General features: G+C 37.7%; 1 protein-coding gene across 2 annotated transcripts in view; it reads right to left on the reverse strand.

The window, feature by feature from the left end:
• Positions 1–1,276: 1,276 nt before the first annotated feature.
• LOC132114436 (neuronal calcium sensor 1-like) overlaps positions 1,277–23,620 on the reverse strand; it is a 31,124-nt gene continuing 8,780 nt past the window's right edge. The window contains exons 4-10 of one of the 2 annotated variants that reach the window (XM_059522555.1): positions 18,275–18,299; positions 9,689–9,827; positions 5,306–5,384; positions 4,052–4,140; positions 3,870–3,947; positions 2,743–2,868; positions 1,277–1,578 (exon numbers count right to left, since the gene is read on the reverse strand). In XM_059522555.1, coding sequence (XP_059378538.1) covers positions 2,770–2,868; positions 3,870–3,947; positions 4,052–4,140; positions 5,306–5,384; positions 9,689–9,827; positions 18,275–18,299 — 509 coding nt within the window. In that variant the 3' untranslated portion in view covers positions 1,277–1,578; positions 2,743–2,769. The other variant, XM_059522556.1, reaches the window with a different exon arrangement.

The raw sequence follows: 23,620 nt of genomic DNA on the forward strand, positions 1-23,620 counted from the left end.
ACCATATTTAGTTTTTAACAAGATTAAAAATAAGGCTGTAAGGATAGAAGTAAAGTGCATTAAATGGATTGGCCTGTAGTTTGACAACACCAACTGTGCAGCAGACAAAACATATTAGTTCGGGGGGCTCAATATATAAAAGCAACATAAAACTATTTTTTAAATTGTGAGTAGAATTTAGAATTGTTGATAATATTAGTGATCTAGATACTGTACTTTATACAGTGCATGTTATTGTAAAGACTGTAAGTCTTTTTCCTCACAGCCTCATTTTCTACAGCGTTAAATTAAATATAGTGTCAAACCTAAATATGGTGTTAAATGAAAACGGAACACATGGCGTCTGAGACCTGAGACTGAGATTTTATGTGTTTTAGAATGTGTTTGATTTATGCTCCCTTTGGGTGACAAACTTGATTACTTCGAAGGATTAATTGACCACAGCAAATTCTTTTGAAAGCGTGCCAGTAAATCCATTGTGCTGATGGAATACAAGGTCTGTGCTCCTATTGAACATCGTCCTATTATGTGCACAGCATTTCTATACATACCACACTGTGATGAAAATAGAAGCAGCCAATGTTGAAATATCAAGAGGGGACACATCAGATATTAAAACCTCCATCTTACTTACCGATGGCAAATAAAATTTGAGGAAATTATGCAGTGACTCAAATTTAATCATCAGCCAGAGAGGGACTGAAAAAGCATGAGACCCACTCAAACCCGCCCGGCACATACCCAATTACTTTGAGAGGAGAATGTCATAGTTCAAGTCTATGGCTTTCGTTTGACAGCAATATGACACAGAAAAAGTCAAACGCAGAGGTGCAGTTTAAATTAGCAGATGGTAGACTGTTTGTTTATCCATTACAGAGGTACTTGCATCAGTTTTGAGTTGCAGCTATTCGGGAATAACAATGTAGCATGTTGCTGGCTTACATTGCCTTGCTTAGGAAGTGGCTTGAGGACTTCGCAATGAGTTATGCCAGCTATGAATGGGCAGCACACTCTTCACAATGGGAGCTGTGTATCGCAAATATAATAAATGAATCTCCTTTCACATTCATAGTTCCAAAGAAAAAGCAAAACAGGAGTAAAGTCTTTCATTCCAAGAGACTTTTAGAAATGTTGAGGCTTGTAACAGCTGCAATCCATACACTTCAAAGTAAACAAGACATAAATAAAATATTGCCAGTCTCTTAAATTATATATGAAGAGCACATCCACAATATCTCAGCGAAGTATGAATAAAAATATGAAATGTTTACACATATTTACATCTATACTTTAGGATGGTCAGTATGCTTTACTTTAACAATTAGTACCATCCATACATCTCCAGTGCGTTTGTTCTGCAGCAAACAAGCAATTCCATGGGATCCTGAATTATAGCATTCACACACATAAACACACACAAACAGTTTCAGGATGACAGGTTCTTCTTTTCTGTCATTGTTGTATGCTAAAATGTGATGTGCTTGTGGTTAGACGTCTCAGACTTAAATGTCCAGAATGACAGACTCATCTCCTTGAATGGCATTTTGGGATGGCACCACACTGGATCCTTTGTCGTACCTGTACAACAAACATTAGAAAATGCTCACAGTGAGAAATGGGTGATTTTATTTAAGAAGCAGCTCACTTTCAATTCATGAGTTGGAGTTAAAATTCAATCGCTCACACTGAACAACAGGATGACAGGAAGAGGAATTTACTGAACTGTATTTCTAAGAAACTAAACACATTCATACTATTGTTTGAATTTCATTAGTTCAAGACAAGTTGTGTAACAACATATATAAATAATTAGATCATTGACTATTTAGTTCCATTTATCCCCTGAAATGCAGAATATACTTTTTCCTTCACTTATTTGTATATTCCTCTTATAAATGTTAATTTTGCCATGAAGCACCACAAAATATGCACGGTAGTGTTTTTCTAATCTGTTAATTATAAAGGTCCAATCAATCCCAATAAATATAAAATAACATAATTAAACAATGATATTAATACTCAAGCGTATATGTTTCAGTATATTAGTAAAGTATGGCATTCTTGAAAAAAGATTTCATTTCAAACTTGAATTATTAATATAAAATAATGTATTGAAAATAATATATTGTCAGTATTATGGAAAACAATATATTTTTATTTCATTCTTAATTTTCTTTCATTTTAATTCCTTAAATGTCAGTTATACTTGTGCATACCTTTCGTTACCACAACTCAAGTTTAAAATCAGAAACTGAATTATGTACAAGGATTTTCCAATTCAGTTCTGAAAGATGTACACCTCTAGCTCAGTGCTGCTGTAGGTTTTTAAGTACACTAGGTGGCAATATAACTTCCATGTGGAAAGATAAGGCCAGCAAATGGATACACAGCTTACCTCAATGTCATCTTAATGCCAGAAACAAATAAATAACAATAATAGTGTCATTCCTCTAATTACTGGCTTAACTGAGGTTATCTGTCACACAGCAAAGGCTATAAAACCCTAAAGCTTAAAATGGAAATCCAAAATCAAAGAAAAACCACTTTTCTTGGCACTCCTAAAATAAGTAACTAACATCAAATGCCCTGTTTTCTGCTACACTACACTGTTATCAGTGTATGCCAATGACTATGAATATAAAAGTATACTAAAATAAATTATAGCATGTAAAACAGTGGATGTAGACAGGATGTCATGAAACTGACATATAACCTGATGAATTTCTATTCAGCACAGCGTACCTGTATCTTTAAGACAAGATACTGCTACTATACAAGGCCATCGTAGAGTGACAGAGCTTGTACAATAGAGGGGTCTGCCTTTGATCCCTCCTGGAACTCCTGCAGGGTCAGCTTCCCATCAGCATTCTGGGTAAACAACCAAACACTGTTTGGAATCTCAACTGTCTCAAATGCTGAGTGAAAACAACTACATGTGTTATTTTAAGTTTGTTTGTGGTTATACGCGAATGCATGACACTTTAAACGAATGTGTAACAGACTTTAAGGTTATATCAGTTTACAAACTAAAGGATACTAAAACATCAGCAATGAGGATTTTCAATGATGTATGAGGAAATACGCTCCCACTTTTAAGATGCTTCACATGCCCAGCAGGGGGCGGGTGCTAACAGGCTGATCCATAGAAGAAAAAATCTCAACAGAGTAGGCAATGCAAATGCTTCTTTCACCTTATGTGGCTCAATGTAGTACTTGTTTTGAAGAAGCCTTATATTTCCCTAAAATAACTACTGGTTCCTCATGCAGATCTAAGCTGAGATTGCAAAGCATATCATCTTTGTGAACATTCCCAAACAAGTCCTGATCTCGTCTTTCAGGGCTTGAGCTATGAATGAGTGATTTTTCTTGAGGGGTTTAGTAAAGGTTGATTGCTAATCATTACTGTTGAGTTTGTTTAAATCCTTAGTCTTTAAGGAATAGTCCATCCACAAATGAAAATTCTGTTATCATTTACTCACCCTCATGTCATTACAAACCTGTATGCGTTTCTTTCTTTCAACAATGTTGATAACCAAACAGATTCGGTTTCCATTGACTTCCATTGTATTTTTGTTCATACGATGGAAGTCAAAGAAAAAACGGGAACTGAAACATTGTTTAAAATATTTTATTTTATGTGCCACAGAAAAATGAAAGTCATACAGGTTTGGAATGACATAAGGGTGCATAAGAGATGACAACATTTTCTTTTTGCAGTTAGTCTGCTTAAGTGATTTCCAAAAATAGAATTAAATAATTCCACATATCTAATATAATAAACAGCCCGCTACATAATAACACTCAGTTTTGGCTAGGATTATCTACTGATTCAGTGTGACTGGGGTCAAAAAGAAAGGACATAACCATACCTTATCCATCACGGCAAAAATGCGATCCACTCTCTTCTCCGGCGTGTTTTCTTCTTCTGGAAGGTCCACTGTGTTTCCCTTGAACACACGTTATAGATGTTAAAGACATCCGAGAGATTTTGCTCATTAAACAATTCCATATGTTCTAAATGTAATTACAGGTGAAATGAACAGTGACTTACCACCATCTGATAGATGGCATCTACGATATTTAGCATTTCATCACGTGTGATATAGCCATCGTTATCAAGATCATAAAGCTTGAAGGCCCCTAAAGCGTGTAACAAGAAGTCATGGTGAGTGTGTGCAGAAATAATACGGCACTTTCTGTAAACAGGGTACAATATAGGCCCTGACATTTTTTTCAAGTTTGGTTTCTTTTTCAGCAAACAGTCGGTGCCAAGAGGTGCTTAACTTTCAGATAAATGTAATAAATACTGTTGTATGATTCTAAATGCTATGCAGCTAAGAAATTCAAGACGTGTCAAAATCATCAATTTAAGAAGCAATACAAACTGTGTAGTTATTAACTAAAACTAAAATAAAAATTATTAAAAAATTTTGGGGGGGAATTAAAATAAAGCTGAAGTCAAATAAAATATAAATATTAGACGAAAAAAGTTGAAATGTTGCAACTAACTGAAATAAAATAGGCACTTAAAGTTAAAGTTAAGTTGATAAATGTACTTTTACTTTTAACTAAAGTTAAAATGAACTAAAAAAATTTAATTATGAATTAAAGAGCAATGTTCGAATGCTGACATGAAAGCTTATAAGCACTAAAAGGAATGATAGACACAGGATTGCGTGATAAAGGCATGGTTTGTTTGAGCCAAATCATTGCACAGTAATTACAGCAGCAAGGAGCGACTCTTTCATCTCGCCATCTATGAATTTCTCTACATGCCAGGACTCCAGGACATCCCACCCATACAGCCCTACTTTATTCCACTCATCTACAACAAAGAGACAATTCTACGACTCACATAGCAGAGTGCAAACACAGGTCAGTGCCTGGGGTGAAGAGTTAACAAAGAAAAAGGGGGTACCCGACCCGTATATGTAAAAGTGTCTGTTTAATATCAGTGAGAAGATTGCATTGGTTTTAATACATTGAGGTAATTTCACATTTAATCAATTTTACAAAACACAGTTGCCCCAAACGTATTCAGACACTTAAGCCTCTCTCAAAAATGTTAGAATTTCTTGGTATTCAATAAGAAAATATGCAACCAAATGACATTTATTTGAAAAATAAATAAAACATACTTTACAAGCCAAACATTTCACAACACAAAACCTATAGCAGTTAAATTATTAATAAATTATTAATAAATATTCCTCTTCTATGAATCACCCCACGAAGGTACTTCACTGCAGCTGTCTTTAACTTATTCTCACTTAAATGGTCTTTTACTAATCAAAAACATGCTTACAGCGGAGCTTTTCATCCAAGGTCCCACGTGAGGTCACAGACAGGGCCTGAATAAACTCTGAGAACTCAATCCGTCCATCCTGTGAAAAAGATAGATAGATAGATAGATAGATAGAGAGATAGAGAGATAGATAGATAGATAGATAGATAGATAGATAGATAGATAGATAGATAGATAGATAGATAGATAGATAGATAGATAGATTTTATTAAATGTTATTTATTATATATTTTGATTCATAGCCTACTAATACATTTTAACACTAATGAACCCTGTTAAAAGTTGTAACATTTTTTTATAGTTTGTTAATGATGTCTAATGCACTAACTAATTTTAAAGTATAGAACCTTATTGTAAAGTTTTACCCAAAAGCCTTTTGTTGATTGGCAGAGTAAAATGGGCCAGTGGGCTGCTATTCCTGTCCCACCCCCTGCTCTACCTTAAGGCTACAGGCTGGCACCACCAGCCATTAAAAAATCCATTCTGCTGCCAAATATCCAGCAGATATGTTATGACACCGTTAAAAGATTTTTAGGTTGCATTAATTATGTAAACTGGAACCGGGAACACTTCCCATAACACACAATGTACTTGCTACATCATTAGAAGAATGGCATCTACGCTAATATTAGTCTGTTTCTCTCTTATTCCGAGGTCACCGTTGCCACCAAATCCAGTCTGTATCCAGATCAGAGGGTCACTGCAGTCACCCGGATCCAGTACGTATCCAGACCATATGGTGTATGCACCTAAAAAGGACCTCTACATCCCTGAAAGACAGCGGAAACCAGGACAACTATAGCCCCAGATACAGATCCCCTGTAAAGACCTTGTCTCAGAGGACCACCAGGACAAGACCACAGGAAACAGATGATTCTTCTGCACAATCTGACTTTGCTGCAGCCTGGAATTGAACTACTGGTTTCGTCTGATCAGAGGAGAACTGACCCCCGACTGAGCCTGGTTTCTCCCAAGGTTTTTTCTCCATTCTGTCACCGATGGAGTTTCGGTTCCTTGCCGCTGTCGCCTCTGGCTTGATTAGTTGGGGTCACTTCATCTACAGCGATATCATTGACTTTATTGCAAATAAATGCACAGACACTATTTAACTGAACAGAGATGACATCACTGAATTCAATGATGAACTGACTTTAACTGTCATTTTGCATTATTGACACACTGTTTTCCTAATGAATGTTGTTCAGTTGCTTTGACACAATGTATTTTGTTTAAAGCGCTATATAAATAAAGGTGACTTGACTTGACTTGACACATTTTATGATTTGTCAATTGAAACCTCTCTAGAGCAAGAGCGGTACATGAATGCAGTTTCATGTTATTTAGTACACAGAATATGTCTCAAGGGGTGGAAATGCTCAACTTGGTTGTTCAAACTTTACTTTATTGTGTGTATTTTTATGATTTATGACTAGCCACTGTGTTTTCTGTCTTCACCTCAGATTGAGCTAGTGAGCCTGAGAAACGTCTGACAGACAGCATTTAGTTCCTGTGAATAAAATTATCCAAACTTTACTTCTTACTCTTTTTTCTTTACTACAGTACATAATCTCCATGAATAAAACATAAAAAACCTTCACATGTCAAGCTAATAATAACAATAATAATAATAAATAAATAATAAACAGAAAAAAATTATACAAATTAATAAATTAATTTCTAATACTAATAAATCAATGTATAAATTATACATTCATTTTAAAATTACTACAGTGTAGTACTTCAACAGCTTACTACAATCAAATAAAAATAATAAAAAATGACTACAACAGCTAAAATTTAGCTATTACTACGTTCTCATTCACTGATGGAACAAGAATCAAATTCATGTTTATCCACTGAATTCCTCTGTATTGCTCAGTTCATTTTCCCTTCAACATTATGAGTTTTCCAGGTCCTGCTATTAAACTGAATCTAGCATGCAGTGTTAAGTTTCAGTCAAATACAGCTTTGAGGTTCAAAGGTTCAGTTTTTGTGTCATCAAACACAGAATCTCATTAAACCAAAGCGTTGCATTTTCTATATGCCTCTGGCAAACTCTAGGTGACTCCACTTTCTTGCCACCCTTCCATATGAGTCACGTTTGTGAGTGTATTTGCTTTCGCTGTCTCATGCAGCCTGTCATAAAGAACAACAACAGTTACTGTTACTGTTACTGCCCTACAACGCCTCCACTATTCAGAGCACTACCTTTTGGAGGACAGCCATTTATTTAATCTTTTATCTCACTTTTAACTGTAGCCTCATGAAAAGCCTCATTGTGCTCAGAGTTGTTTTCCACAAATAAAACATTACTTATATCCTTGCCACGGGGGAGTGGCCTAGTGGTTAGAGAGATTGACTCCTAACCCTAGGGTTGTGGGTTTGAGTCTCAGGCTGGCAATACCACGACTGAGGTGCCCTTGAGCAAGGCACCAAACTCCCAACTGCTCCCCGGGTGCCGCAGCATAAATGGCTGCCCACTGCTCCAGGTGTGTGTTCACAGTGTGTGTGTGTGTGTGTGTGTTCACTGCTGTGTGTGGGCACTTTGGATGGGTTAAATGCAGAGCATTAATTCCGAGTATGGGTCACCATACTTGGCTGAATGTCACTCACAATCTAAAGTAGAGGGCATTCAATGGATTGTACAGTTGTTTAACAACATATCGATTGTTCATCTAATGAAATGTATTTCTGAAAAAAAAAAAGAAAGAAAGTTGTGCGTTTTTAAAATGACATAATCTAGGACCTTATGAACCATTGTACAGATTGTAAGCTTATAGCAAGTCTATTGTTTTCATCCGTATTAAATTCAATATGGCATTTAACCTGATTAAAGGGATAGTTTATCCCCCAAAATTAAACATTAAAGAAGATATTTTAAAGAATATGTGTAGCCAAACAGTTGATGGTCACCATCAACTCTTAAAACATGTAAGAAATAATACTATGGAAGTATATGGGACCATCAACTGTTTGGTTACAAAATATCTTCATTTATGCTCAGCAGAAAAAAAATCATACAGGTTTGGAAGAACTTGAGGATGACTAAATGATTGCAGAATTAACATTTTTGAGTGAACTATACATGCAATTATTTTCTTAGTTTTTATATTTTTGTACAACTGTAATTAAACCGAATTAAATGTGAAAAAGGATAACACAAATGTCATTTCATAGAATAAGACCAGTTCCTTGCAAAACTAATACTGCTGTCAAAATGTTGGAGTATAAATTCAAGGAAATTTAGAATTTTGATGCCTGGTTTGTCTCTTTGACCTCTGTTCTAGACATCACTGCAGTTCTTTACAAGCCCAGACTGATAATATCTCCAGAACACTGACCATGAGACGGTGGCTGGAAGAGTGAATCTGAGGTGAAATGCATTGCAGTGGTACAGATTACTAGAAAAGAGCAAACAAAGGCCAAGACTAATGTCTCTCACTAACAGCGGTGCCTTTCTAAACCTATAAATAAACATATAGAATGGTTTGATTGTGTGTGTGTGTGTGTGTGTGTGTGTGTGTGATCTCTAAAAGTGGTTTGGCTGCCAGACGACTCTTATCTGGCAGGGCTAACTGGCTCCTAATCAATTTACAGATTGCATAGATAACAAAATTAGGCTATTTAATGAATAATTAATAACAGGAACAGAGCACAATTCGCTAGAGAGTGAGAATAATTAACCTTTCAACTCCAATCCATATACATACGTGCTCTGTTGCAAAGCCTGTGGTCTCTCACTGCCTTCTAAGGCAGAAACTCAAAATATCTTCTTTTCTGTTCAACAAAAGAACGAAACTCATATTGGTTTGAAATACCTTGAGGTTATGTTAATGATGACAGAATTTTTATTTTTGGGTGAAATATCCCTTTAAGTTCTCTCTCTATGGAACAATATTTGTGTTGAGACCATATAAGATGTATTAGGTTTTGGAACAGGTTTACCCTAGGATTGTGGAGTTCATCAATAGGGCATAGTATACTCTTAAAAATAAAGGTGCTTCACGATGCTATAGAAGAACCTTTTTGTCTATATGGTTCTATAAAGAACCTTTAACTTCTGCGGAACCTTTCTATCTCACAAAAGGTTATTTGTTGCAAAGAAGGTTCTTCAAATTACATAAAGGTAAGAAAGAGATGGTTCTTTAAAGAACCTTTGACTGAATGGATCTTTGTGGTTTTCTGTGAAGAACCTTTTGAAGCACCTTTATTTTTAAGAGTGTGGGGACATCTACTAACCACCAGAAAACAGTGACCTTTAGCGATAAAATCACTGTCAGAGTGAACGGGGCATAAGTAAAGAGAGACAGACATAGAGACAGAATGTCTCCAACCCTAAAGAAAATCTATTGAGCAAGACCCTAACAGTGATGTGCACTTCACCTTGTTCTCGTCAAAAACATTGAAGACGAATGAGGCAAACTTGGTGGGGTCGCCGAAGGGGAAGAACTGTTTGTAGATCTTCTGGAAACCTGATGCATCAAGCTGACCACTCGGGCAATCTTTTATGAAGCCCTTGTACCTGGAAGAGGGGAAAATATAATTTCATACATTTTGAAAAGTCTATAAACAAAGTGTGCAAGATGTTACAGAACACTGTCAAAAAGTCTATGCTCATCAATGAGCAGAGCACCTGACTGATCTTCATAAGATCTCTGAAGTCTGTTCTCTTTCTGAAAGTTAGAAATAATTTATAGCTAGATCTGTCAGCATCCTGAACCCTGCTGTGAGTTGAGAATTACATGAAAGAAGAGTGAAACTTTCACTAATCTACAGGCAGCAAGACTGATGTCTTCAGTCTACTGTGCCCTGCTGGTCAAACCTTCTCAAAAGAAAAATCTTTCAAGTTTTCCACAAAAATGTTTCACAACTGTACTGACAATTATAAGAAATATTTCTGGAGCACCAAATCATCATATTAGAATGATTTCTGAAGGATCACGTGAGACTGAAGACTGAAGTAATGCATGCTGAAAATTCAGCATTGCCATCATTTGAATAAAATACATTCTATAATTTATTTTTCAAATATAGTAATATTTCACAATATTACTGATTATTGTATAATTTTGATCAATCAAGTAAATGTTTGCCTTGGTGAGCATAAGAGACATCTTTCAAAAACTTACCAACCATTACTTTTAAACTATATATATATATCTATATGTATATATATATATATATATATATATATATATATATATATATATATATATATATATATTACGATATATACAAGACAGAAAGGAATTGTAATTTTTTTAAAAAGATTTTTTGATGTGATGACCTGTGCAGGACTGTTGAGCTGCATTGCAGGGTACAATGGGAACAGAAGCTCTCATAAATGCTCACCTTCTAATCAAGCTGTAATTTTCACCCGTACAGTTGATATATAACCACTAGTGTCAAGTTCACCCAAGCAGACTGTTAGTGCAGCTCAGTTTAGAATAGGAATTCATGCTGTTATGTGACATGATTGTGAAGGGAAAGAGAGTCTATCCCTATCTCAGCAAAACACTCTCAGCTTTGACTCACATGCTGAAACTCCTAATGGAGATTCAGTGTAATTTAAGTTATGAACATCACACAACAGCCTCTCTCTTACTCAGTTTGTCAGTTTTTCTCTCCCTTGCTTGATGATAAATGGCAAGAACTAGAAAGAAAGAGGAAATTAGATGATAAAGAAATAAGATGATAAAGGACAAGAACAAGAAAGAAAGATGAAATAAGACTCTGCTAACATGAGGGACAGGACAAGTGCAAGGTCATTTGGCTCTGTTCGCATAACCCCAGTTTAGTTTGGACTGATCCCAATTTTGACTTCAGACTCTGATACCTAAATCAGGACCTTTGATGACAAATAAACAACCTTAAAAAATACAACCCGAATTCCGGAAAAGTTGGGACGTTTTTTAAATTTTAATAAAATGAAAACTAAAGGAATTTCAAATCACATGAGCCAATATTTTATTCACAATAGAACATAGATAACGTAGCAAATGTTTAAACTGAGAAATTTTACACTTTTATCCACTTAATTAGCTCATTTAAAATTTAATGCCTGCTACAGGTCTCAAAAAAGTTGGCACGGGGGCAACAAATGGCTAAAAAAGCAAGCAGTTTTGAAAAGATTCAGCTGGGAGAACATCTAGTGATTAATTAAGTTAATTGATATCAGGTCTGTAACATGATTAGCTATAAAAGTTTTGTCTTAGAGAAGCAGAGTCTCTCAGAAGTAAAGATGGACAGAGGCTCTCCAATCTGTGAAAGAGTGCGTAAAAAAATTGTGGAAAACTTTAAAAACAATGTTCCTCAACATCAAATTGCAAAGGCTTTGCAAATCTCATCATCTACAGTGCATAACATCATCAAAAGATTCAGAGAAACTGGAGAAATCTCTGTGCGTAAGGGACAAGGCCGGAGACCTTTATTGGATGCCCGTGGTCTTCGGGCTCTCAGACGACACTGCATCACTCATCGGCATGATTGTGTCAATGACATTACTAAATGGGCCCAGGAATACTTTCAGAAACCACTGTCGGTAAACACAATCCGCCGTGCCATCAGCAGATGCCAACTAAAGCTCTATCATGCAAAAAGGAAGCCATATGTGAACATGGTCCAGAAGCGCCGTCGTGTCCTGTGGGCCAAGGCTCATTTAAAATGGACTATTTCAAAGTGGAATAGTGTTTTATGGTCAGACGAGTCCAAATTTGACATTCTTGTTGGAAATCACGGACGCCGTTTCCTCCGGGCTAAAGAGGAGGGAGACCTTCCAGCATGTTATCAGCGTTCAGTTCAAAAGCCAGCATCTCTGATGGTATGGGGGTGCATAAGTGCATACGGTATGGGCAGCTTGCATGTTTTGGAAGGCTCTGTGAATGCTGAAAGGTATATAAAGGTTTTAGAGCAACATATGCTTCCCTCCAAACAACGTCTATTTCAGGGAAGGCCTTGTTTATTTCAGCAGGACAATGCAAAACCACATACTGCAGCTATAACAACAGCATGGCTTCGTCGTAGAAGAGTCCCGGTGCTAACCTGGCCTGCCTGCAGTCCAGATCTTTCACCTATAGAGAACATTTGGCGCATCATTAAACGAAAAATACGTCAAAGACGACCACGAACTCTTCAGCAGCTGGAAATCTATATAAGGCAAGAATGGGACCAAATTCCAACAGCAAAACTCCAGCAACTCATAGCCTCAATGCCCAGACGTCTTCAAACTGTTTTGAAAAGAAAAGGAGATGCTACACCATGGTAAACATGCCCCGTCCCAACTATTTTGAGACCTGTAGCAGAAATCAAAATTGAAATGAGCTCATTTTGTGCATAAAATTGTAAACTTTCTCAGTTTAAACATTTGCTATGTTATCTATGTTCTATTGTGAATAAAATATTGGCTCATGTGATTTGAAAGTCTTTTAGTTTTCATTTTATTAAAATTTAAAAAACGTCCCAACTTTTCCGGAATTCGGGTTGTAGATGAAAATAAACTAGTCTACTTCCTAAAAACAAATGTTTTGGGTTTTTAAAATAACTGACACAACGGCTTGCATCAGTCTTTGTAAGTTTTGACAAATTCTTACTTTATTGCGCTAGAGGAAGTTGATTATTTGCAGCATAAACACAAAACTTTAAGATGTCATTGCTCACAGGCCACGTACACACACTTGAGCTAAATTTGGTAGTCAACTCTCCTGATTAATTCTGTTCTTTACACACAGTTCAGTGTTTTATGAAAGTGACAACAACATTCTAATCACAGAAAAGTCTGTTTTTTTTCCACCGGAAGATTGACATTTAAAAAAAAAAGAAATAAAAAAAAACCTTTGCATCGATGAATTGTTCATAAGATCACAAACATGTAATAGGAATACATTTCTATTTTAATTCAGAATTTAAGTTTAAATGAGAAAAAAAATGCTGAATTAAATGTTCAAAGGACATGCAAGTCTTAAACACAGCCATGATCAATAAGTTTACTCTCTTACTCACTATTATAAATGCTCCAGCTGAGATTTTGCACACAACCACAAAACCACTCAAAGATATTTTCTGACACATGCGCACAATTATCTCCCAGAGGGTCAGGTGTCTGTAGAACCTCCCGTAGCTTTATGGCGCCATTCTATGGCCACATGCGGAGCAATGCCAGCTGTGTAATGTCTCAGCAATTGTCCTGTTACACCTCACCGGTCAGGAAAAAACACAGCCAAGCACTCAGATGATTCACAAATCAATTGGGCTATTTTTAAAGCTTCAAGAAGAAAATGTTCTCTGTTAGTATGATTCATGCTTTATCCTTTCATTGGCAAAGGGGTCTGTAGATGGTGGTGGTGGCAGAGGCTTGGAAGGGGACTGTTGCGCCCTAGCAGGGAACTCTGAAGAACCTTCTACCTCTCAACACAGTCACGAACACAGAATTCAAACTCTCCACAGCATTAAGCATGCACAGAGTGAGCACAGAGCGAATCAGAAGGGTAACAGCATTTCACTTTCGACTGTGGGAAGTCGTGGCCTAATGGTTAGAGAGTCGGACTCCCAATCGAAAGGTTGTGAGTTTGAGTCCCGGGCCGGCAGGAATTGTGGGTGGGGGGAGTGCATGTACAGTTCTCTCTCCACCTTCAATACCACGACTTAGGTGCCCTTGAGCAAGGCATCGAACCCACAACTGCTCCCTGGGCGCCGCAGCATAAATGGCTGCCCACTGCTCCGGGTGTGTGCTCACAGTGTGTGTGTGTGTTCACTGCTCTGTGTGTGTGCATTTCGGATGGGTTAAATGCAGAGCACAAATTCTGAGTATGGGTCACCATACTTGGCTGAATGTCACTTCACTTTAATCCGACTTGATTGCGGCTTAATTTGAGCATGCCGCTGTTGTCAAAGCAACATCTACTGTTTTTTGGAAAGCAAGGATCACAAAACACTTGTATTTTATGTGCATAAATGTGACCCTGGACCACAAAACCAGTCTTAAGTCGCTGAGGTATATTTTTAGTAATAGCAAAAAATACATTATATGGGTCAAAATTTTTCTTCTATGCCAAAAATCATTAAGTAAAGATCATGTTCCATTAAGATATTTTGCAAATTTCCTACTGTAAATATATCAAAACTTAATTTTTGAATAGTAATATGCATTGCTAAGGACTTCATTTTTTGACAACTTTAAAGGCAATTTTCTCAATATTTAGATTTTTTTTACACCCTCAAATCCAGATTTTCAAATAGTTGTATCTTGGCCAAATACTGTCCTATCATAACAAGCTTATTTATTCAGCTTTCAGATAATGTTTAAATCACAGTTTTGAAAAACTGACCCTTATGACTGGTTTTGTGGTCCAGGGTCACAAATGTAATGCAGCATCTAGTTAAAAAAAAAAACATTTTTAATATTCAGATTTCAAACGACAAACCAATTTGTCCCATCAAAGCTGTTAATCACCAACTTTCATTGATATGTGACAATGAAGTGCATGTATCTTACATTGCAGCATCTAAAAATATCTTTAAAATATATTTTGTGCGTGTTCCACAAAAAAAAAATGAAGCAGGTTTGTAACAACATGAGGGTGAATAAACAATGCCATAATTTTCACATTTTTTTTTAAACTATGCCAGAATTCATGGAGTGAAACCAGCACCCAAAACACAACATCTGCTGGTCTCTTCAACAGAGTTGGCCATTTGTTCCTGAATAAAATATGTTATCATTCCTTACACAGCTGCACTGGTGTCGGATCAATTGACCGTCATCACTTCTGAACCTCTCTGTATGATATTCAGTACATCTGAGTAAAATAGATGATTGAATTTTGAAGCGAGTCAACTCTTTTGAGTGAATAATCTGAATGATTTGTTCACATCATTCATTCACAAATAACCTACCTAACATTGTTCGGGAGGCAGACACACTCTTGCAGTTTAAATCTAGATTAAAGACCCATCTCTTTAACCTGGCATACACATAACATACTAATATGCTTTTATTATCCAAATCCGTTAAAGGATTTTTAGGCTGCATTAATTAGGTAAACCGGAACCGGAAACACTTCCCATAACACCCTATGTACTTGCTACATCATTAGAAGAATGGCATCTACGCTAATATTTGTCTGTTTCTCTCTTGTTCCGAGGTCACCGTTGCCACCAGATCCAGTCTGTGTCCAGATCAGAGGGTCACTGCAGTCACCCGGATCCAGTACGTATCCAGACCAGATGCTGGATCAGCACCTAGAAAGGACCTCTACATCCCTGAAAGACAGCGGAGACCAGGACAACTAGAACCCCAGATACAGATCCCCTGTAAAGACCTTGTCTCAGAGGAGCACCAGGACAAGACCACAGGAAACAGATGATTCTTCTGCACAATCTGACTTTGCTGCAGCCTGGAATTGAACTACTGGTTTCGTCTGGTCAGAGGAGAACTGGCCCCCCAACTGAGCCTGGTTTCTCCCAAGGTTTTTTTCTCCATTCTGTCACCAATGGAGTTTCGGTTCCTTGCCACTGTCGCCTCTGGCTTGCTTAGTTGGGGACACTTCATCTACAGCGATATCATTGACTTGATTGCAAATAAATGCACAGACACTATTTAATTGAACAGAGATGACATAACTGAATTCAATGATGAACTGCCTTTAACTATCATTTTTTTTCATTATTTTCCTAATGAATGTTGTTCAGTTGCTTTGACGCAATGTATTTTGTTTAAAGCGCTATATAAATAAAGGTGACTTTGACAAATTGAACCAACTGTGTTATTAAGTTCAACACACTCACAGCTCAATTATCCACTTGCAGCTTTTAACATTTCACAGGAGGGGAAGATGTGACTTTTTGGTTTGCAAGACTGCTGACAAAAGCCTCTTCACCTTATGGCACTTCAGCTGTGCCCTCCATTAAACAGCACTTCAGTAGATTGCAGTATTTTCAAATACAGAGTCCATTAGCTCATGCAGGGAAAGACAAATGACTAAATTAATCGCTCAGATGTTTAATTGTTGCTCCTGAGGCTGTTGGTTAACCTGTGCACAGCCATTCATTCAGCCTCCATGCAGGTTAACCGCAATGCAAAGTAGTTGGCTGATCAATGCCCATCAGCGCATTTAAAAATGGTCATTTATATGCATATAGTGAGTGGAACTCCTGTGCAGTGATGGGGATTTTATTTCTGTATTATCAGCGACAGAATTTGGGTCTAGGATAAGAGGACATTGAATGACGTAGCCTTTATGAAAGAGAATGCAATTCTGTCAGGCTAATGTAATGGTTCTGTAATTCAGTTTGAGATCAGGGAGGAAGATGTTCATGCCACTTTCATTACATTTCAGCCCTGAGGTTGAATAACAAAGATTAAAAAAACAATCACACAAAAAAGATATATGAATATTACTCTCAGCCTCAGACGTGCCACCACAGTCTGTTCTCTGACCATCTGATGAAATAAGGAATATAACAAGCAATGACTCAAACTGCCAGTTTCGCTGTGATTAACTGGCTTTATGCAACGTCCGGAAGTAAACACTCACCATTTCTGTCAATAAACTTGGAAATTAAGTTATGTTTAGAAGGCAACAGTGTTTTTAAGGAAGAAGATATCCATGAGTAGAACTGCATAATCTGCTTTGGGTTTTTTTGGGGGGGGGGAATTACAGTAACTTGTACATATTATTTTTTACCAGACAGAAATTCTTATAACAAATATATACATTTTCTATTACTTTTCACAAACATTGCTATGCCATTAATTAAACACTATACACTTATTTCATGCCAAAATTTTATTTAGCCATTATTAATTTCAAATGAGCCTATCCTATTTAATAACTTTTCTTTTTAACTTTCAATTTATCAAAGAATCCCCCCCAAAAAAAAAAAAAAAATCTTCTTTCTTAATCAGCAAATCAGCATATTAAAATGATTTTTAAAGGATAATGTGACACTGAAGAATGGAGTAATGGCTGCTGAAAAATCAGCGTGCAACACAGGAATACACTACATTTTATAATATAGAAAAAGTTATTTTATATTTCACATATTTTTATTTAACTCACTCACTTTTATATTTTCATTTAACTTACTCACGTTTTCACTTCACTTCACGTCACTTCAGTTTTTTTCATCTTCACTCTTCTGACATTTGAGCATCACAAAAGTACTGTGGCTAAAACCATGAAAAAAAGCAGCTTCTTGCACCTTCATCACTAAATCACTTTAGTGACATCATTCATTCACAGGAAGAATCCTCAAAAGGAATGATACCGAATAAGCAACGGTACAGGACTCTGACAGATGGAGTAAATTCAAAATGCACTTAGCTCACGTCCCACTGCAGCCTCCATGTCCTTTCTCACTGGTTTAATGTCGACCAGCAGTGGCAGAAATGAGTCAACAATTTAGCCTGGCAAACACCCAGGGACACAGTGCCAGGACTGGACTGACCTTGGGCATGCCAAGCTAAGGCGCCAGCGCTTGAACTCTCTGACAGACTGACGTTAAGTGAGGTGTGCCAAACTAGTACACACTCCTGCTCGATGACATTTGGGCACATAGATGGAGAGATGGGCTGTTAATATGACTGTCAAATGTGTGTGTTACAAAGGTAGACACTGAGATTTACCCCTGGGAAGCACAACAACAAAATGATGAGTAAATGTAAAATGACGCTGTGCTGAGTGGCAAAAGCAGATGGAGGTATAAAAACATAATGTACCCAGTGTGCCAAAACAGACAACAGAGGGAAGAGAGGAGGAGGATAAACACAGAACAGAGGAGTGTGTGTAGAACACATCTATCGATAGATAGATAGATAGATAGATAGATAGATAGATAGATAGATCGATAGATAGATAGATAGATAGATAGATAGATAGATAGATAGATAGATAGATAGATAGATAGATAGATCGATAGATCGATAGATCGATAGATAGATAGATAGATAGATAGATAGATACAATAACTTACCATTGCTGAACTTCTTTCTCTGTAACTGTAGGGGCAAATAAGAGATAACACAATGAATCAATTATTGAATTAAGATTAATTAAAATACAAGATAAAAATTTGTCTGGCAGCCTGTGCTACATTATCATCACAGTCTTATTGCCTCTTGTGATTCCTTCTAAAATGCACAACACTAACACTTTTCTCTGTCTCACTTGTACTAGGGCATTGACATTCATTTATCACTTAGCTAATACATCTATCATAAGTGACTTGCAGAAGGCTTATTAGACACTCTGGAGCTACATGGGGTTACTTTGTAAGAAATGAAAGGGCTGACAAAAAAGAATACAAGCACAAGTGAGAGCCAGAAGACAATGAGTAGGCTGTGGTTTATTGGTCAACAGTATTCGGTGAAGTATGCAGGCCTGTGATTTACAAATGCTAAACAACAAATCCTTTGACATCATATCACATTACTCTCATCTCTGCATTCTGAGAGGCAGCTTTCACAACTGGACCCCAAGAGACACTCCTCTAAAAAACCTGAAGAGCATGGCTGTGTATCCATTCCTTTGAGAAAAAAAAAAACCTTGAGATGGAAAACTGCAGTCTTGCGCTTTTAAATTAAAATATATATGCTGTATGAATTACATTACTTGTTAATTTCATGATATGCTTATTATTTAATCAAATTAATCCAATTGATCAAAATAAGCACAATCACTTTTTTTATTTATAATTAAGGAATATATATGGGTCAGAGGACATAATTTTATTATTATTTTTATTTAACAGGTCATTTTAAATGAATTAAAATTTATAAGAACATTTATATACTAAATTCAAAACAACAGCTCTATACACAAAATACCTTGTAGCTCTTATTTATAAAAAAAAATTTCATTATAGTTTCTTACAATCTGTAACAAACTAAAGATAATTTGTTTTCAATTAGCATAATCCTGCTGGTGTGGATTCCTGTTTTCCCTGGGCATCCCACTGCTATACAACAGGCAAGTGTATTTGACTGATTGAGTAGACGTGGGTGTGGGCAACCTCATAAACCAAGCAGGGATTTTGCTTTTACAATATTTGTCAAAAATATGCATGTTCCCTCATGCAAAAGATGTCATTCTGGGTAAAGCATTATAAGGAGAAGGCTACATGAATCTGTACCCACACATAGCACAGGGAGAGCACAGTTACGTTGTTGCTGGGAAACAGCAGTAACATACAAGCTTGAAAACAATGACTGAAAACGTAACCAACACAATGACCCAATACTCGTAGTCACACATGTCAAAGACAGCGCAGTATGGGTTCAGTTTACATCTGTGGTAAAACTGCATGTAAATAACAATATATCTACTTCTTCTGTCATGTTTGACTAGTTACAGTTTGATTGGCTCGAGAATTCATTGTTTGGTGATAATCATCAACGGTGAAATATGGCAGTTCGTGCAGTTAGGGGCTTAAGTCCATCACCAAAGCAGGAAAAGCTTTTGAAGATTTGAGTGGGCAATGTCTGTCTACCTTCATCTTGTCTCACTAAAACCTCCTTTTGGAATGCTGTGCTCCATTTGTGAGGAAAAGTTGAACAGAAAAAGCGAGAGAGAGATTAAAATAGAGAAAGTGAAGAGACTTGGACACCTTGCATCTGAAAAAAAAGGAAGTTATGAAACCTTCTTGGCTATTTAAATTGCACACTAGTCTTATAAGTATACTGTGAACAATATGTAAATTCTGTATGCAAAGACTAATTGGATGACGTAATATTGGCTAAAATATGAAATACAGAAGAATAGAGCTTAGTTCTAAATCTGAATGACTGCCTTCAACTGGATTTCCATGAGCTTAGGATCCTTCTATGCTTCTATATGAGCAACTGAATTATGTATTTCACTGAAAATGGCATATATGGGTGGCATATGCAGATAAATAAAAATGTGCAGACACTGACACCAAAGCCCATGATTTAGTATTGTTTTCAGATCACCCAAATTGCTTGCGGGAACTAAAGAGTTGAGAGACGTGTACCAGGAGCAGTCCAAGTCCATGTGGTGTGACAAATAGCACTGCAAATCTTTTTTTTTTTTTTTTTTTTTGAAAAGCCACAGCCAAACTCCGTAATTTTGGGCAGCCATGATTAGAAATAAACTCAGTGAAATCCTACTGGGACCACTGTAGGCAACAAATGATGCATATATGCTGCCCTCAGAAAAATCGACCAGATGGAGGCATCTTTGTAGGATGTTATGCAAACACTGGACTTAAACAAGCCTTGATGCCTTCCTACCTTTGTATTCTGCCTGAGAAATCAACATTTTTCAGGTTTCTGAGACAGACAGTGTGTGCAGACCCTCCTTTGTCACTATTAAATATTTCTGTGTCTAATACAGTACATTGCACATTTTCTAAATGGTCCACTGAGAGGAAATGGTGTGAATTCATGCTGGTTTTTTGTTTTATACCAAAATGCCTCAAAACAACCCTCTTTCACATTCTATGAATGACTGCAGCTAAGCTCTCTTTGTACTAATAAGACCACTAATGGGAAACCATTCAGTAGCAAGATCTTTTCAGATGCCTCCTCGCAAAGTCACAGGAAATCAATGCTCTTCTAATGGGCGTAAACGAAGAGTTTGTATTTCAAACTTTGAAAACAGAGATTTAGGAAAGCATGACAGAGAAGGTAATGACTGGCCTCAAGACTTTCCTTCACAGTGCAATGACTGTGAGCAATTAAAGGAACAGACCACCCAAACAATGTAAATATTTTGCAAACCTGTGTGATTTACTGATTTACTGCAACAGAACATAAAAGTTGATGACCACCCTCTTTAATATAATGAGAGAGAATAAGGAAGCAGGGCTGATAAGCTCCAAAATGGCAAAAAATAAATATATAAATAAATAAATACAATTAATTAAAACCCACAATTAAATCCTTATATTATTTATATCCTTTAACAAATTCAGATTTTTAAATCAAGCATTTAATCTTATGACTTCAGTAGACCAAGTGTGCACTATTTTATAATAGATTTGGGGTGCTTTTGTGTCTCTTTGAAATCTTGAACACTCTAGTCCCATTAAGAAAGCATGTTCAGCAAAAGAAGAAGAAAAGTCATAAAAGGGCATGAGGGTGGGTAAATGATGATAGAATGCTCATTTTCTGATGCATTAGTCCTTTAAGAGTATACACACTCATATTTCATTTGGACAAGCTAGTAACACTCTTAAGGGAACCTTAACTGTCAATTGTATGTAAATCTGCTAACTGAAAAGGCAGAACTTTAATGGGGCAATTGCTATCAGCGCATAGTTCCCAAAAGCACCACTGGAGACTAACATGTAGCACTTTAGTGAGATGTGAGCTGGCACTGAACTGCCAATAATGCGGGCCTTTGTTTAAATTTGCCTCCACATATCATTCGGGCCTCTAATGCCCAGTGCTGTTTAGGCTACAGTTCTCCACAGAGCTGCTATAGTAGATTACTGTAACGACTGGGTGAAGGAGTGGCAGGAAGCAAGTGCGAGATTAATGAGATTTAATGAAGACAATGATACAATACAAAACTGAGACACTGATAACGCTGGGAGGAATGCACAGTCCAAGATGGTGGTGAGGAATGACGAAGGCGGAGGTGAGTTGGCAGCAGGAGAGGGTGACACAGGAACTGTGGGGAAGCGAGCCGAAGGTAAGTGGTGTTGCTTGGTGGTGGGTTGCGTAGAGTGGACGGGGTTCCGGGCAGAAACACACAAGAAAGCAAGGCATAGGTTACAAACATGAAACAACGCTCTCACGAACACAAGACGCTAGACAAGCCAATATAAAGGGATGAGTAATGAGTGACAGCTGTTGCTGATGACAATTAACGGAGATGCCCACAAACTAATCCGTGCTGACGCGTAACACACAGACTTCACCCACAAAGTGCAAAACCCAGAGATCACGTATTACCAACCGTGACAGTACCCCCCCCCCTCTAAGAACGCCTCCTGGAGTTCCCAGAAGGGCCTACCTGCTGATTGTAATCATCAATAAGGGTGTGATCCAGTATGTCCCTAGCAGGTACCCAACTCCTCTCCTCCGGACCATAACCTTCCCAGTCCACCAAGCACTGGAATCCTCATCTCCTCCGTCTCGAGTCCAGAATACGATTAACCGAATAGGTCGGTTCCCCATCTACGAGACACGGCGGCGGGGGAACCGTGGTAGGTGGATTAATACGTGAATAAAACACGGGTTTAATTTTGGACACATGGAAGGCAGGATGTATTCTCCTGTACGCTGGAGGTAGTTTGAGGCGGACTGTCACCGGACTAATGATCTTTGTGACAGTAAACGGGCCAATGAATTTGGGAGCTAATTTGTTAGAAACGGAACGGAGAGGAATATTGTTAGTAGAAAGCCACACTTTTTGACCCACGAAGTAAACGGGGGGCTTTGACCGGTGACGATCGGCCTTGGCCTTAGTGCGCTCCCTCATCCGGAGCAGAGTCTCGCGGGCTCTGGTCCAGGTGCGGTGGGACCTCTGGACAAATGCAGAGGGGACCACAACTTCAGATTCCAGACTAGGAAAACGCTGCACTGAAACGGAAAGAGGCCCGTGGCTGACACTGGTAACGAATTGTGAGCGTACTCCACCATAGAGAGTTGTTGGCTCCAGGAAGAAGGATTCTTGGAGACCAAACATCGCAATGTTCTCTCTAAATCTTGGTTGACTCGCTCAGACTGCCCGTTACTCTGGGGATGATAACCCGAAGACAGACTAACTGTTGCTCCTAGCAATTTACAAAATTCCCTCCAAAATTTGGATATGAATTGGGATCCCCTGTCAGAAACCACGTCTACCAGGAGGCCATGTAACCGAAATGTGATTCTCTCAGGTAAAATAAACTCGGGAGTCACCGGGCGGGCGGAGGGATCAAAAAGACGTGACAAAGAATCAGGTTTGACATTTTTGGAACCCGGACAGTACGACAGAGTAAAATCAAAACGACCGAAAAAAAGTGCCCACCTAGCCTGCCTGGAATTGAGTCTTTTGGCAGTTCTAATGTACTCTAAATTCTTGTGATCGGTCCAAACAATGAAAGGTACCCCTGACCCTTCCAACCAGTGACGCCACTCCTCTAAAGCTAATTTGACGGCCAACAATTCTCTGTTACCAATGTCATAATTGCGTTCAGCAGGAGATAAACGATGTGAGAAAAACGCACAGGGATGCATCTTATCGTCCGAGGCAGCACGTTGAGAAAGAACTGCTCCTACCACCACCTCTGATGCGTCGACCTCCACCACGAACTGCCGTGTGGGATCTGGAGTTACAAGGATGGGAGCCGAAACGAAGTGGCTCTTGA

The sequence above is a fragment of the Carassius carassius genome, chromosome 34 (assembly GCF_963082965.1).
Source record: "Carassius carassius chromosome 34, fCarCar2.1, whole genome shotgun sequence".
NCBI classification, from domain to species: Eukaryota; Metazoa; Chordata; class Actinopteri; order Cypriniformes; family Cyprinidae; genus Carassius; species Carassius carassius.